The sequence below is a fragment of the Heliangelus exortis genome, chromosome 20 (assembly GCF_036169615.1).
Source record: "Heliangelus exortis chromosome 20, bHelExo1.hap1, whole genome shotgun sequence".
NCBI lineage: Eukaryota > Metazoa > Chordata > Aves > Apodiformes > Trochilidae > Heliangelus > Heliangelus exortis.
In genome coordinates this window covers 10,271,861-10,288,007 of record NC_092441.1, presented here as the reverse complement: position 1 = coordinate 10,288,007, position 16,147 = coordinate 10,271,861, and the positions used below count along the sequence as shown (strand labels likewise).

Below are 16,147 nucleotides of genomic sequence, written 5' to 3'. Positions count from 1 at the left end.
CTCAGAATCCAACTCCACTTCAAATGATTAACTTTTGGGGACTTGCACAAACTATTTTTGTCCTCCAGGTGATTTTCTTTCTAAGGTGATGCCAAAAGCATTAATGCAAACTTTCAAAGCTCAGAAAAAGGAGTTGGCCATTCTTGTTGTATCTCTGAACCTTCAGTAATAGAGATTAACACACCTGCAGATGCAGACAGGACATTCCATGCATGGCATGCTTTCCAGCATCCTTTCCTTTTGATTCTTCCATTTTTTTTTTCTTTTTTATTACAGTTCTTTGAGGTTCCGTTTGACTCAAACATGAACAGGACAAAAAACAGACCACTGGTGCGAGGACAGATCAGGTAAGGCAGCACACACCTGCTCTGGGGAAGAAGAAATGAGGCTTCACTTTGCTTTTATCTGTCTCCAAGCTTCTCCCTCTCATCAGGTGACAAAAAAATAGCTGTTCCAGACAAAAGACTTAACAAAGAAATGTGCCTATCTGTTCTTCAGTATTTCCTCATCTCTCTAACTTTCCTGTGGGGAGTTTGGGTAATCAGCTGTCTTCTAAAAGACTGAATTTCTCAGGACAGCAGAATTTCTCCTCCTGTTGTGGATTTCTCCACATGGGACAACCACACGTGTCAGCATTTGGTTACATCCCATGGAACTTTTGCATTAGTTTGTAACATCAGTTCTTTAGATTTTCACAAAACAAAAGACTGTGAAGTATTTTGAGTGGCCATATTTCTCTCTTAGATCATTTGAGTCTCCTGGCAGAGATATTGGCAAATAATTTTTCTAGTGGTGTTGTTAGGCACTATGTTGTCTTTGCCTTTTCTAAATGTTTAGGATAAAGATGAGGGGAAAACTAAAAATGGTGAAAATAAAAATTTATTGTAATTTTATTTCTATTTATCCTGTGTAAATCCCTCACCAACACCAACAGGAGCACCCTGCAAGGGGATTCCCTTAGGAAAAACTCCTTCACTCAGTCTGCTTTCTGGACTGTGCATCAGTTCAGTTTCTCACAGGCTGCTTTCCAGCTAAAAAAGCAAAGTGAAAAAGAACATCAACAAGAAACTGTAACTTATTTGCAAACTAAAACTGAAGGCCCAATTCATAAATGATTCAACAAACAATTTTAGTATTGCATTTCCATGATTTGTGCCAAGGATTATTTATAACAAAATTATGTTTTCCCTCCAGGCTTCTGTGAACAGTTGGTCCTATTTATTTCTGTATTTTATCCATCACCTTTGGAGGACGGAAAAAAACGTGATGGATGAAATTACAGTAAAATTGAGACAAAATACTAAAGTGAACCTTGGAGGTAAATTCACTCACTGAAAGTAGTTAGAGTGCTTCAGTAAACTTGTTCTGATTTGTTGTTGATGATGGTGCTTATTACAGATTCCTGAGTTGAGTTAATTTTATTTAAAAACATATTTTAGGGACCAGTGCAGTGAGAGCCTCTGATGTACATTCACTGAGTCAGTCTTAACTGGGCAGTTCAGGAGAGCTGCACTTCTGCTCTACTTCCATGTGGTCCTTAGGAAGATTTTTTAAGGAAAAAGGATGATGAGGGGGATTTGTGTTGTTTTTTTATCATACTCTACCAGCCTGGCTTGCAGTCACCAGCCCTGGAGGTATTTAAACTGCGTGTGGACCTGGACATAATTTAGTGGTGAACTTACAGTGCTGGTCAAAGGTTGGACCAGATGATCTAGAGGGTGTCTTCCAGCCAAAGACATTCTGTGATTCTGTTTCAGGAGTCAAAGTATAGCTGGGAAACCTCCTGTCAACTTTTCTTGGAGAGAAAGGAATTTGTTTTCTAAGTTTCCAGTGTCCTTAAACGAACTCCACTCTCATCCCAATGCACCGCAGATTGGCAAAACCATATTTAATGGCTTCTCTTACTCCCTCCCCTTCATATTTGCTTTCACCACAAAATGGTAATGTTAGGGATTTTGTGTAATCACTCATCAATCTATCTACCTGACTGTCAGCAGCTAATTTAAAGTTCTTTAAAAGTGTCACTTACCTTGAATAATGCTGCTCTGGTTCCCTGCAGACTTTTGAACACGCAGAGCTCGACTGGGTTGTTTCTTCTGTGGTGTGCCAGAGAAGAATAATCCAGTGCAAGTGATCTAACCTTGTTATATTTTGCCACATATTCCCTCGTGTTCTTTGAACTCTTTCCTTCCTGGCTGATTAAATAAAACCCTTAAATGGTTATGCTAAAACTAGTCAGAAACAGACGCGAGAGATGGATAAATTGTGTGTCAGAGACTGGTGTCTTGGCTCTGGGAAGGAATCCAGGGAGCTTGGGTTATGTACAAAGCTCTTGCCCAGAATTTGCCTGACACTTGTGTTTGAACATTTTCTTCTTGTTAGCTGCTTCATATCATGAAATGTTTGGTGGTGTTTTAATTCTGCTCTGTTACATCATCTGTGATGATCAGTGCCAGCGAGGCATCATTTTACAATCCGCCTTCGTTTGCACTGTTTGTAAATAGTTGTGAGACTCTCTTCTCCTTTCTCCTTTTCCTTTTTGGTGTAGTCCTTGTTACAGAACTGGTCAATATGTGGAGCAGAGTCATACCAGATTTTGTATAGTCCAGTCCTGAGTCTGAGATCCCTTTTGAAAAGTGAGAAGGTTGCTAACTCTGCATCATGTTGGCTCACTGCACCTCCTTGGAAAGGCTTTTTGATGGTGGCTTTGATTTGAACTTCTGCCCGCTGAGACTAGTGACATTTTTTGTAGAGGTTGAGGTTTCCTGAAGACAATTCTTAGGTGCTTTGAATTTTGGCCAGAGTCAAACTGGCAACTCCCAGTGAGAGGTTCTTGGTGTCACTGAGTCACCCAGTCCCTGGCTGGGCTGGTGTCTCTAGATGAGATGATTTGCAGAGATGGCTCTGTAAGAAATGTTATTCCTGTGTGGTTTACTTTGTGGCCTCCATTTGCAGGTTCAGCCCCAAGTTTAGTTAGGTTTAAGATCAGCTGTCACTTCTAACCAACCTTGCTTCCAGCATCTCTCCCTTTCCTTTCTTCCTGAAGTCTTTACTTTGTAAAAAATTATCTTGGCAATAGTGTGTGCTCATTTCCCTCCGTGTGTGTTGAGGCACTTCCCAAGTCTCCACTTTTGAGCCTTTTCTGCAAGTTAATGGACTTGCAGTTTCCTTTGGCACCACTGAGGAACCTCAGTAGCTTTTGAGGAAAAGCTTCAGGGCTGGGGCTGCACCATGGAGTGGGAATGTCACCTGAGATCTGAGAATGAGATCTGGCAGGGAACAGAGGGCACTGTCATCTTCCTGCTGGCACTCAAGAAGTGTTTCAGCCTGAGCATTGCTCCAGGCAGCACCCTGTGAGCCAGGAGCCAGAGAGCTCTGGGATGATGGGATTTAGGAAGGCAGTTGTCCTCCATCCTTTGTGAAGTGCTGTTCATATTGCATCAGTTTTGTGGCCGAAATAGTTATCTAGAGGCTCAGTGTGCCTCTGCTATATCTGTTTTATATCATTTGGCCTGGACCAGACCATACAAGCAACCATACAGAAGGACTCTGCAGAGCTGGGGTGTGCTGTACACGGGACAAGAGTTCATTTACCTTGTTTGCCAACCCCAAAGCTCTTGCTGATGCCCCCAGGGAATCTTCGGAGGCTGTTGCTAGCTCTGTGACAAACAGCACCTGATAGTTCATTGACTGCTTGCTTTACAATGTCCTATTTAATTTGTAAGCCTTGGAAAAAACGTTCCCTTTGAGCAATGAGACGTAACCATCCTGATTCTCTATTCAGAGAGTAATCAGAGACATCCTGTTGCAAAAATAACAAGAGTTAGACCCAAACACAGCATGCCACTAAACGCCATCCATCATTCCAGCCTGCCCACATGTCCTCCTCCCTCCTCTGACCCTTGTTTGGAAATGCAAACAGCTTGAGATGTTCTTCAGACTTTGGCTGCAGTGATAAACTCACTGAGCATATTTGCATTTTGCATTCTAACAGCAGCTGATATTATTTTTCCTGCCATGAATTTTTTTATGTCGTTGCTGAAGAAAAATTTAATGCGCTCACACACCCCTTGGTTTGACTGAAATGGCAGCAGCTTTTCCTGGTTTCCTGTTGGGTATGATTTATTCCCTTGCTTTTTAAGGTAATGGGTTTAATTTTCCTGCAGATTAATTTAAATAAATCTCTAATATTAACTGCAGTAGCTGAGTGAGCTTAGCTTTGAGGATGACAAGTGTCCTTCTCCATTATATTGTATGAAGTGACAGTTTTGATTGCCCTTCTGCACAGAACTGCACACCCTCCTGATAAAAAGCAGCTGGTTTTATGAACTTCCAGTACTGCTGGATGGATCTGCTGTGCTAGGCACTGATCAGAAACTTGTACAGAATAGTTTTTCATCTTAAAAAAAAAAAAAAGTCATCCAACAGTATTCTGTAAATAACCTGTTCATGACCAGGGAGACACCTTTCAGTTCTGTTCCCACAGTATTTTGTGACTTGCAACTGTTTTCTGTACTAAGTACTTTGAGTTTGGTCTTAGCAGAGGCTGGAGGGACTGGGCTGGGATTTCTTCTTCACTTCACCTCCAGGTAAATGTCCTCCAGGTGATGTCCAGGCAGCAGAGGATGGCTCAGCCTTGCAGGGACCTCAGGAGAGCTGTAGAACAACCTCCTGCTCACAACAGGGTCAGCCCTGAGGTCTGACCAGGTTGCTTCAGGCTTTATCCAGTCTTGTCTCAAAAACCTTCAATATGGGAGTAAGAGGCTGGAATTTAGTAAGATTCTCCTTAAGGAGAATACTTAAACTCTCAAAGTTGCTTTTCCTTGCACATTTAAGAAGTCACAATGCAGATAATGCCTTGGATGCTTTGAAAGAAATAAACTTTCTTGTTATTTGGTGAATATATTTTCCTCCTCACTTACTAATAACCTCCTCACTTAGTAATGAACAAGGAGCTGTGTTCTGTATGAGCTTCCTTCTCCTTATGGCCACAGTTAATGATTATTGCAATTAATGGAACAGTAACACTTCTGCTTGTTGACATTTCCAAGTGTTGCCTGTGGTTACTTTAAACTGTAAGCCAGACTTTGAAGAATCAGAGCAAAAAGAGCTCCCAAGCTAGGAGTTTTTTCACTGAGGGCTTGCATTTCTGACTTGTAGTTATAATTTCAAATATTTAAGTTGGACATCCATAAACTGGTAAAAAAAAGGCAAACGTGTCAAACTTCCTCTCTTTATTCTAAAGCACATTCTGACTCAGAACCAGCTCTGTGTCAAGCTGAGTTTCCCACTCCAGTGCCTGTAGCAGCCCTGCTATGCCACATGGAACACCACCAGTCCATGCTGAAAAAATGTGTGTGCAATTAAAAAAAAAAAACCACCCACCTCCTGTAATCACTGTTGATAACTCAGTGTAATTAGCTCGATTCTTTGCTTGCTAACACTAATGTAAATCAGGAATGTTCCTACTGATGTTAGTGGAGCTCCACTGATGTAAGTGAGAGGAAATCCATGTCCTCAGCTTAGCTGAAACCTGCATTAAGCATTTAGCCAGCCCTGGTTTAAGCCCAGCAGTTGAAAACCTCCCCAAGGGCTTCAGTCTGACTTCAGTTCCCATTTCAAGCTCAGCCTCTCCTTAGCTGCCTGCTCTGCTCCCTTGGGTGGTCATTTCAGACAGGTTTCGTTCTACTTAAGTTAAAACAAATAAAACAAAAACTCCATAAATCTACAGTTCTTCAAGAATAATCATTTCTCAGAGATCAGATGCTCGCTCCCTGCAGGGAAACATTCCAATATTTTGTTTAGAAAATACCTCATTTGAAAGGGACTGCCCTGAGATCTTTCTGAATGATAAAAATGTTTCTTTTTTCAGTGGGAGGCTTTCCTCTTGTTTAAACAGGGCACAATTCAAAGCAGACACCACCACGGCAGCCTTTTCAAGCATTTTTTATCCTGCTTGTATTCAGGTTTATTATTTGAAAACAAGTAAATGCATTCCTTCCCCACCACCACCCTTCTGGCTTCCCTTTTTTTTTTTATTTTTCTACCTAGTGTTTTTCAGAAGCTGTCATTGACTGTGTTTGGTAAACAAGAAATTAAAAAGGCAGCTTTATATTTTTGACATGTAAACTGCTTGTAAAAATGTAGTCCTTGCCTTTTGAACAGCAGGGTGGGGATTTTTTGGGTTGTTGTTGTTTTTTTTTTTTTCTTTTCTGACACAGCCACGTCATGGAGAGGTGGGAGGGAAGAAACCTTGAGGCTAAAACATAGTTTAATGGGACTAAAACCCACATCAAAGGATGGACTAATGGAATGATATAATGCTTACTGTGTCACTTTCCCAAGGGGGATATGGATGACAGTACTTATATTTCAATTATCTATTCACTGCCTGCATAGGATGTTGATTAAATGGTTCTAAGGTATTAGAGACCTTTTGTAGAAGTCAGAGAAAAATGGGTGATACTGCACATTATCCTCAGATCAAAATGTGTATTAGCAGGAAATTATATAGCTCTAACTACACATATATTTTGTTTCTTAGGGCAATAAAGAGGCTTGTTTTAATAACTAACATTACATCCAGATTCGTTTCAGTCGAATGAAGGAACTGCTGGCTCACCAGAGCCTTCAGCTCTGCCTGCACCTCCCTCAGCCCCAGCCAGTGGGGACATTCCTTTGCAGGCAGCTCACTTTGGTGACTCTAAATCCAGGGGAAACACTTGACCCCTCAGGCCCTGCAGCTTTTCAGCCCATCCGAGGGGCCTTTCCTGCCAAATTATTTATCTGAACCTTTAATTGCGCGTGGGACAGCTGATAAATCAGGAGCACATTGTGCATCACCCCACGTTAGGAAGCATCCCAGATGCTCATGTATAAACCAGGAGTCACGGTGCATTTGGCTAAATAGCTGCTCCATCTGCTTGTGGGGAACACTGTGGAGAAGTGATCCAGGCTCCTAATGGAGTTGTCTTATCCTCTCATGTCAGCTCCTCGCCAGGGGGTAGAGCCCCATGAGCAGGAGGGAACCAAACTATTGTGCACTAATCCTTCCATCTCTGTGTCCCATATGAAGGGGCCTCTTGGACATGAGCTGTAACCACTGACTCTTTTCTTTTTTAATTGACTGGTGATGAGTTCCTCCAAGGTGATAGTAAAAGGATTTTCCCCCCTTCCACAGACACAAACAAGCAAAAGCAAAGCTGAGAACCCACGATTCTTTCCCCAGCTTCGTTCAGTGTTCTCTTGGTGGCTCTTCTCCCTGTGTCTGTCAAACATTTCAGGTTCATGTTTGTAAATTCTGGCTTAATGCAGTCAAAATCCCCCCACTTTGTTCCCTGTATTAGGGTTGGACCTTATCTGGTTCAACCACCCCAGCATCATTATTCAACGGGTGCCAAGTGTTGTAGGAAACGTCAGCGCTCAACAAGCCCATTATGGAGCTGCCTCTGATTAGGAGCTGCTATGCCCTGAGATCTGTTTACTGGAAGTCCTGTTGGAAGTGCATTTCTTTCTGTGAAGGACAGAGTTTATCACGTCTTGTACAAGTTATAACTTACACGTTATCAACTTGACAAGGCAGATATAAAAGAGGTTTTTCTTAGACTTTAATTAGCTGTGCTAACACAGATGCTTGCTCCTCACTCTTTATGAGCAGAAAAGCTGCATTCCTGAGGCTGAGATATGCAGAGAACCTCTTTGATATGTTTTATTTAATTTTTTTTTGGGTTTTGTTAGGGTCATGGAATCACAAGGAATATTATAAATCACGGTGTGAAGGAGCAGGAACCACAGTGACTCATCTTGCCCACGTGTGACAACCATTATGTTGTGCTCATGCACTTTGATGCTATATGAATGGGATTTTTTTTTGGTTGGTTTGTCCTTTTCAACAAACATTTCTAAAATCTAACAGCTCCACGTGCTAACTGTAGGTAAACAACCAAAACAGTACCTGGGAAGTCCCACTATACACCCATAGGTAGCAGCTACTCAAGAGTAGCACCCAGAGAATTTTGAAATTCCCTGAAGGTCAGATGCATGCTCACAGTGGTACAGGGGAACCTGCAGGTAGGCAGGAGGGGTCTGAATTCAATATGAGTTTGAGAGGCTGATCTACCTGATTTCTGTGCCACTTAGTGGTGCCTAGAGCCTGCTCCTCCTTCTGCTGCAGACCATTACTTCTTGTCCTGCTGTCTCTGGATTCCCTCATTTTCATTGCTCTTACAGTTGTATTTAGAGTCAGTGATGCTGTACTGAGAATGCCTGGACTATCTTTTTTTTTTTTTTTTTAAGAACAGGTTCATAAGTACTCTAAAACTTCAGTTTTCTCCATCTTAATGAGGTTAAGAACAGGCTTGAGACTTCTCTACCCACCACTTTGCTCAGCAGAAGCATTTGATAGATTTAATCAGTCCAAATCACAGCAAAGTGTTTCTGAAGAGACCATTTTATCCATCCTGCTAGTCAGCTGGCCTCTGGCTTTTAAATGAAGAGAGAACGAAGATTTTGGAATAAAATGAATGGATCATTTAACTGCCAAGTTGTAAGGTTAGGTTTGTTAGGTTAAAGAGGAAGATTTAGTTAAAATATTATTGGGGACATTTTTCAAATTTACTGTAGGTTTGTCTTGTGAGCACTTTAAAAAAATATTTACGTTTTTGTGACTGCAGGGAAGCTGTGGATATTTTTATTCCCCCTTTCACTCCTACCTAACAAAGCCATATAACAAGCAGGCTCTGCAGGGTTGCTCAGGGTTGTTATGATTAGTTCTGGTGTGTATGACAAGTGTAATAAGAGCATAAACATTTTGTAAGTGTGGGTCCTTTTCTTTTTTAATTTTTTTTTATGTCAAGTGGAGTGACGAGGCCCAATTGGAGTTTCTGCTTCATAACAACAGGCAGCATAAAAAGTTGGATTTCTCTCTGAAGGGGTGGTGTTTGTAAACTGTGTGCCCAGGCTTTGCTGAGCTCTCTCATCCCAAAGAGGTGGTTGCTGTGGGCTCAGTCCTCCAGGCAGACTCCTGGACCCAGGGACACTGAAATCCCAGATCCTGGCATCGTTTGCTTAGAGTTAAGATGTGAAAAATGAGTGGAGGGTATCTTAAGGAGAAAGCTCTGTGCTGAGGGTGGGAATCTCAATTTCTCTTTTTATGGTTGAGTTGAAATTCCTCTGGCCTCATCCAGCATACAGGTTGTGTCTGTGGAAGCTTCCAGCCTAATCCATCAGCCAATTTTGATGTATGTCAGCATAAAAAAGAGAGATGTGTCCCTTTCAAGATGAAAAGGTTCTTTTAAATTATCAGCATCTTTGTCACAGGTGTTACTAGAAACCAAATCACAAAAAGTCTGTTACAAGAATATGAACAGGCAAAATTTCAACAAGTGTGTTCTGGCAATCTGAAAAATTGAAATAATGTTATTTCTAGTTAAAGGGAATTTGATATAAAATTCCATTTTGTAGTGCATGTAGAGCTTGATCTGCCACAGCAGTGAATTTTGGAGATGAGATACCAGACACTGACAGAATGCAGATACTACTTGTAGACTGCACAGACAAGGTTAAATAATAAAGAAAAAAGAAAAAGAGTTGAAAAAGCTCCCCCTTTGGTTGCACCTCCTAAGGAATGACTCGTCAGTCTGCAGTGGTAAATGACAGCCAAGTGTGTGTTCTGATCTTTGGAGATGATGGGGAAATACTGAATTTCCAATTAAAAGTTTAAAGTAGTTTCATTTTGTAGTTTTCAAATGCATCATCCTTCACCCCTTGTCATGAGTTCTGAACTTTATTGCATGATTGAGAACAAATTAATACCTATTAAGAACTTCCTCTACGTTTTTCCCCCTAAGCCAGTACCATTTTAGCTCATTGATAGATATTGTTCAGATTAATAGAATTCTGATAGTCTGCAAGATTAAGTCTCAAGCAGCAGGTTCTTAGACTTTTCATAATGTTCAGTCACAATGTACCTGTGGAAGATGGTATCAAGAGGGAGACTCTGGCTTTCTTCTGTTACTGAAGTTCTGAGGGATGCAGAATCAGATCTACATGAAAGAAATAAAAGGGTTGAACAATACGTCCATTCTGTCAGTGCTAAAGCAATTTTTTCCATTTAATTGAAAGGAAATACCTCTCTTAGAGACTAATCCAATCTCTAATTGGAAGTCACAGTTGACTATAAAAATATTTTGTAATACTTTGTCAGTCATGCTTTCAGTCCTTGAAAAAAGATACACTGCTTCAGCTGTACTTATTAGAGGTCGTAATGTCTCATCTTGTAACCACTTTGATTTAAAATCTCAAGTCCTAGTGCAGAAGTGTTTCCTATCAGGTACATCCCCAGTCTGTCTGTATGATACTTCTGGAATTCACTCTGATATCTTAAAAAAAAAAAAAAAAATTAGAATTGTTTTAGAAAAGTCATCAGTGATGAAGCTACTAATCCAGGCCAGCGTTGTTCCAGTTTCAGTTTCCATTAGCATTGTTGCTATTACTATAGAATTTCTGCAGCTGACAATGGTCATGAATATGGTTTTTATTACTAAATATATAAATACACAGCCTGAAAGGATTTGTGTGGAAAGTTAAAATTTAATTTCACTGTTGGTAGGTTGCCATCATTCAGTTGTCTGCCACGATTACTGATTGCTTTGGAATGCTCTGTGCCTTACTCTGAGCTTAGAATGCTGGAAGCTCTGTGAATGGTTTTTTTAACCTCCCATCAAAAATCATTTCAGGGAAGCTACTGTTGCTATTCAGGGGCAAAATGTGCCTTTTGCTGCCTTTTGGCTCATTTCTCAGAGTCAGCTGACTCTACAGCACTTGAGCCAGCAGACAACCCCACCGCCAGCTTCAGGCATCTGTCCATCTGGGGAAGCAGAGCTGGAAATTACAGAAATGCAAACCAGATGTGTGCTGGGAGGAGATGGGCTTTCTTCCCTCCCCATTACCTCAGTCTAGGAAGAGCAGGAAGGCTTCTATGTAGTCTTCTGTTGTTGTAGCATCCAACATCCTCAGCTCCTCCTCTCTGTTCCAAGTGCAGTGGGGTTGCCTGGTGTGGCCTTGGTGGCCTTTCTGTGTCTTCTTGGGGGATCTCTAAAAGCTGATGGGGAGGGGTCAGCAGTTCTTGGATGCTGGTCTTTAAAAACATAAATCCAGATAAAAAAACATCCCTTGACTGATATTCCAGCTGAGGGAGGTGACCAAATCATAGCTTAATACCATAGGAAAGTCATGGTGATCACTCCTCCCCTGGGACTGGTTTCCAGCAATGTTTCGTGTTGCCTGGCCACAGGATCTGAGAAGGTGCCAGGAGATGAGCAAAGCTGGATATCAGCAGTTGGGGAGAGGGATGGTTTTCTGCATGGGGCTGGGTGTTTTTATGCTGGGGATGACTGTGGACATCCTTCCTTCTTGACATGACCACAGACTTTTGTGGCCATAGCAACTTTCCAAGGGATGTGACTTGTACTTCAGTTGTGTGACCTCTCAATGCTGTCGGAAATATGTAAAAATGTCAAGCTGATGCTTTTGTCTGAGTTTGTAAGAGCCTTCAGAAGCTTTAATAAGCATTAACTTACTGCTGACCTGGAAAAAATTAGGAAGAGGAGGGGGGCTTCCTCCGGCAACCTTGTACTGGTGAGTAGTCTGGGGACATTTTTAGTACCTACAGATTCCAGAAATAATAAGCAACTTATGATGCTTACTCCCAAAATCTGATTTTAATTACAGCTTTGGAACAGCATTCGTGCACTGGATCCACAGCTCAGCCCGTGATGGTGAAATGAAATCTCAGAGATGAGAATCCCACTTGTAGCCTTTGTCTGCCAAATACCTTCTTTTGAGCTCCCGCTGTTTGCAGCCCGGCTGTGTCTGAGGCTGGTTCAGGCTGTTCCTCCTCTTCTTGCAACAAATTGTTTTGACACTCTATGCAGATGGAATTTGTGCCCAGAGTGGCAATATTGAGATTAATCTGAGCTGTCAATCTGGGATTCATTGTCTTGGCACTGGTTACCTGCTGCTGGGGAAGATGCTGAAGTCAGGGCTGATTTAGGAGCCTTTCTCTGGGCAGCAGCAGCAAAGGAGGAAGCCTGGTGGTCTTGCTGAACATGTGTCTTCAGCAAAACAGAAAACTTGCCAGGTAGAACCAAAACCAGGTTTTGCCTCATCAAAAAATAAGTGAAAGTGCAATGAAAGGATGTAGCCTGTGCAGAGTATTTGCCATCATTAAAATCCCATGCAGAGGGATGTGAGGATGCGTGTCTTGGCTTCATTTGGATGTGGAAATGGCTCTCAAATAAATTCCTTCTCTTTCCACCCTCCCTTTCCCCACCCCAGCCTATGGTATGGGTGTGGAGGATGTGTTTTAGGGAGGTGCAGCCTGGCTGGAGGTGCTGGGCAGTGGGGCTGTGCCCTCCCCCTTGGCACACGAGTTGCCCTCCACGTGTTGTTCCTCACCATCCCTCTCCTGCTTATTTTAGATACCATCACCCTACATGTGGCAGGACATATCCCTGGCCCCATGGCTGGAGTGACAGTTGTCAATAATAATAATAATAATAATAATAATAATAATAATAATAATAATAATAATAATAATAATAATAATAATATCTAATAGAAAATCACCTGGGAATGTAAATGTTCCAATCCATTAAGGCATTCTGTGCTGCAGCAAAACAAAAGGCATGGTTGTTTTGGGCATGCTTTGGTTTGGTTTGCCCTTTTCGAAGTGAGTGATGTTTTTAAAAGGTTTTTGACAGACAGAATTTGTTTTATTGCCTTTTGTCTTCGGCTTGGAATTTAATTTTCAAATATAAGCACTTAATGCTTCACCTGAAAAACCTGTAGGCAGTCTTAAATGGACACTTACATCCAGGCTTCCACTTTTATGTAAATATCTTCTGTGTGCCCAATTTCCCATTAACACAAGGTCACAAGTTAAGTTTCTTATCTATTTCTGTAACATCTGAACATGAACAGCATACAGCTGCTGACTGCATGAATGCACCTATTCAGGGTTCTGGGGGCTTTGTGTCTGTATCTGTATACAAGTGGCAGTGTATTCACAGAGAGAGGCTGAAGCATTAAATGCTGATACAGGGCATTTCCAGACTTCTGAATGTTGATAGATTTTAAGAGGGAATTTTGTCTCGTTTTTTGAATGTTGTTTTGGGGTTTTTTTCCAGACATTTCTTTCAATTTCTCCCCCTTTTTAATTCTGTGTTGTTTGGGTTTGTTTTTTTTTAATTTTAGTTCTAACTGTACTGTGACAGTCATCTTCACAGCACGTTTTGCCAAAGACAGCACAGAAAAGCATGTGTCATAATTATGCTATTGATCTTTACAGGCATTAAGCTTGCTAATAATGCTTCTGTGAAATAGGTAAAATAGTACATTAATTTATAGATGGGCAAAAGCTTCTAATTTGCTTTTCCCTCTCAGTTTTTCCCAGTAACACTGTGAGTCAATAAGGACTACTATCCATGACTGTTGCATGCAGGTATTTCATGCACATGTGTGTAAGATCATTATTAAACATATAACCAGCTCATCATTAAGTGGCAGCTAGAAACAGGGATAATGCCATTGCACATGGATTAAAATAATCTTCAGACACTGCTGCAGTGTCTGAAGTCTCACCAATGTGATGAGTGAGAGGCCAGGGGGATGCCCTGTGGCTGTGTGGGATGCCTGGATATCACCCACACAGGATTCCTCCTCTCCCCACAGCACCTCTGGGCTGCCCATCAATGATCCTGCCCAGCCTGACCCACAGCATCTCCCTGCTCACCTCTGTGTCAGGAAAAGCTTGGAGCTGAAGGAGGAGAACCCTGGGTCTCTTCTCTTGGATGCTGTCAGCAGAGGGTCTGTCTGGACTCAGCTCTGTGGGAGAGAACCAGCAGCACATTTTCTTTGGAGCAGGAAAATGTTGATAATTCACCATTCACTCTGAAGTTGTCTCCCAAGCTTCCAGCTGAAGGTGGATGTCTGTCAGCACTAGCAGTGGGCAGACTTTGGCACGTGCATTCCTAGTAAGGCAGAGAGGAAGGACAAGGCAGAATGACCAGTTTTGGGTTTTTCTTGAGGAGGTGTCTTGTGTGGTGACATACTGGGTATTTTCAAGTTGAAATCTGAAGAGAACTCATTTGGCACTCGTACTGTTTTTCCAGAGTCTGATTTTAATCAGCCAAATAACTGAAACCAACCCCTCCCAAAAATCCATCATAAAACCTGGTTTCTTACTCAATATGTTTGCTTTCTGAGCTAGCTCCTTGGCCACTTTTCCAATGGAATTTTGCCTTTTTTTCCCATGGGAGCAACTCCCTTGGCCCAAGTGAAGGCCCAAGTGACAGAGGCTGATGTCCCCGTGTCTGTCAGCAGCCTGCACCTCCTGCATGGGGTGGCTTCAGGAGGAAAGAAACCAGCAGAAACCCAGCAGAAACCCTTGGCCACCACATGAGAATTCCCCAGCACTGGGTCACCCACACCTGATGTTTGTGATGAGCACTGGAGGAGGTGGCAGCAGAGGGAGGAGCTGCCTGGACATGAAGTGATGGGGTAAATCCAGTGCTCAGCATTCAGCCCTTCTCCTGCTCCCTCCCTGGGGTACAGGCAGCCTGGCAAAGGAGAGGGGGTCAAATCAAAGAGCCTCACACCTCATGTCTGACTTGTGACAGACCTAAGGTGAGCATGGAGATCCATAATGGTGCCTAGAAGACCATCAGTGAGTAGAAATCAGATTACCCCTTAAACCATTGTGATTTCTACCTAGGGTGGATCTTCTCAATATCTTGGGAGTCACTGAAGCAGAAAAACTGCACTAATGCCTGAAATATCCCTACGTTTTCCTGAGATAGTCCCTCTTTCCTGAAGAGGAGTTGCTTAAACTTCTCCTAGACTATATAAACATAGCATATTTACATGAGACTGAGCTGAATTTTCCTGTCTTGTGTCTCACTGAGAAAGCAAGGACCTAATTTACTATTGCAATGTCTTTATAATGCCAGGTAGTATTTTAAGGGGCAGAAAGAACAAAGCTGAATTAACAGATCAGAGTCTGAGGTTTTGATCCCAGTTGAAGTTTCAGAGGCAGGCACTTGTAAGTCAGATAATTCCTCTTCTAGAAGAATTGTACAGCTCTTGATTGTTACAGAAATACTGGAGGGAAGCAGAAAATGTGATACTTTCAGGATGTCTAAAAGTAATGTAGTTTATCTGCTTATGAAGAGCAGCCACCATTGACTTGATGTCCTCCCCTGAGATCATGAGGAGAATTACAGACACTAATCAAACCAAACTGAAACTGCCTCCAGAAACTTCCTTGTAAAGAAGCAAAAAGAAAGAAACTGAGAAACAAAAATGTGTTTGCATCCACCAGGACCAGATCAACTTTTTAAAGGTCTCAGTCAGGTAACTTCACCCTTCCCTTTTGATAAAGCTTCATTTTTTTAAAGGTGCTTTTCCAATCCATCAGTTGGATGTGCAGGTAGGATGCAGCTGCCACCCCAGGGGTACCACAGCTGCAGGGAAGTGAGGTGGGGGAGATGTGATGATGCTGGGCTCAACCATGGGGCAGGGCTTTGCACCCCCAACCTTCACCTCCCTTTCCCATGAGGCATGAAGTGGGATCTGCCACTCTGTGAGCAGCTGGTGGGGTGTAGGATTCAGCTGAAGTGAGGAGGTTTGGATTAGTGAGAGGAGTGCTCATTGCATCAGGTCAGACCCTGTCCTCCTTTATGTCTCCGAGCCCCGCAGCACTAGGGTCAAGCTGGGCTTTTGTCACCTCAAGAGTGTGTATTGTGTTTACTGTCTGACTGTATTTTATTTGGGAATCAATCAAGATAGATTTGTTTAACCAAAGCCAGTCAGGATTTCACTCCAGCAGGGCCCCATCTCCAGAGGATGGAGTTCTGTGCCACAGATTGTGTTTTGTTGCCTTTCTGCAAAAGGGCACTGCTGGCTGCAGAACCAGCACACTGCAGCTCCTGGAAATGGTCCCAAATTTTATAATCTCTCTGTCAGTGGATGGCAACATCCTTTGCCTCTGTTCCTGATGCATTGGTGAGACCGAGACTGGTAACACCGGAGAATAAAAGTGCTCTGTGCACACTCCATAGCCTGAAATCTGTTGATGGTTTGAAAAGCT

The 16,147-nt window shown here is 42.3% G+C and overlaps 1 protein-coding gene across 1 annotated transcript in view; it reads left to right on the top strand.

Annotated features, from left to right (window-relative positions):
• The window catches only part of COX10 (cytochrome c oxidase assembly factor heme A:farnesyltransferase COX10), a 96,360-nt gene that overhangs the window by 64,016 nt on the left and 16,197 nt on the right, over positions 1 to 16,147 (top strand). The window contains exon 5 of the mRNA XM_071764497.1: positions 277 to 347. Within this exon, the coding sequence (XP_071620598.1) occupies positions 277 to 347 (71 nt within the window). The remainder of the gene's footprint in view (positions 1 to 276; positions 348 to 16,147) is intronic.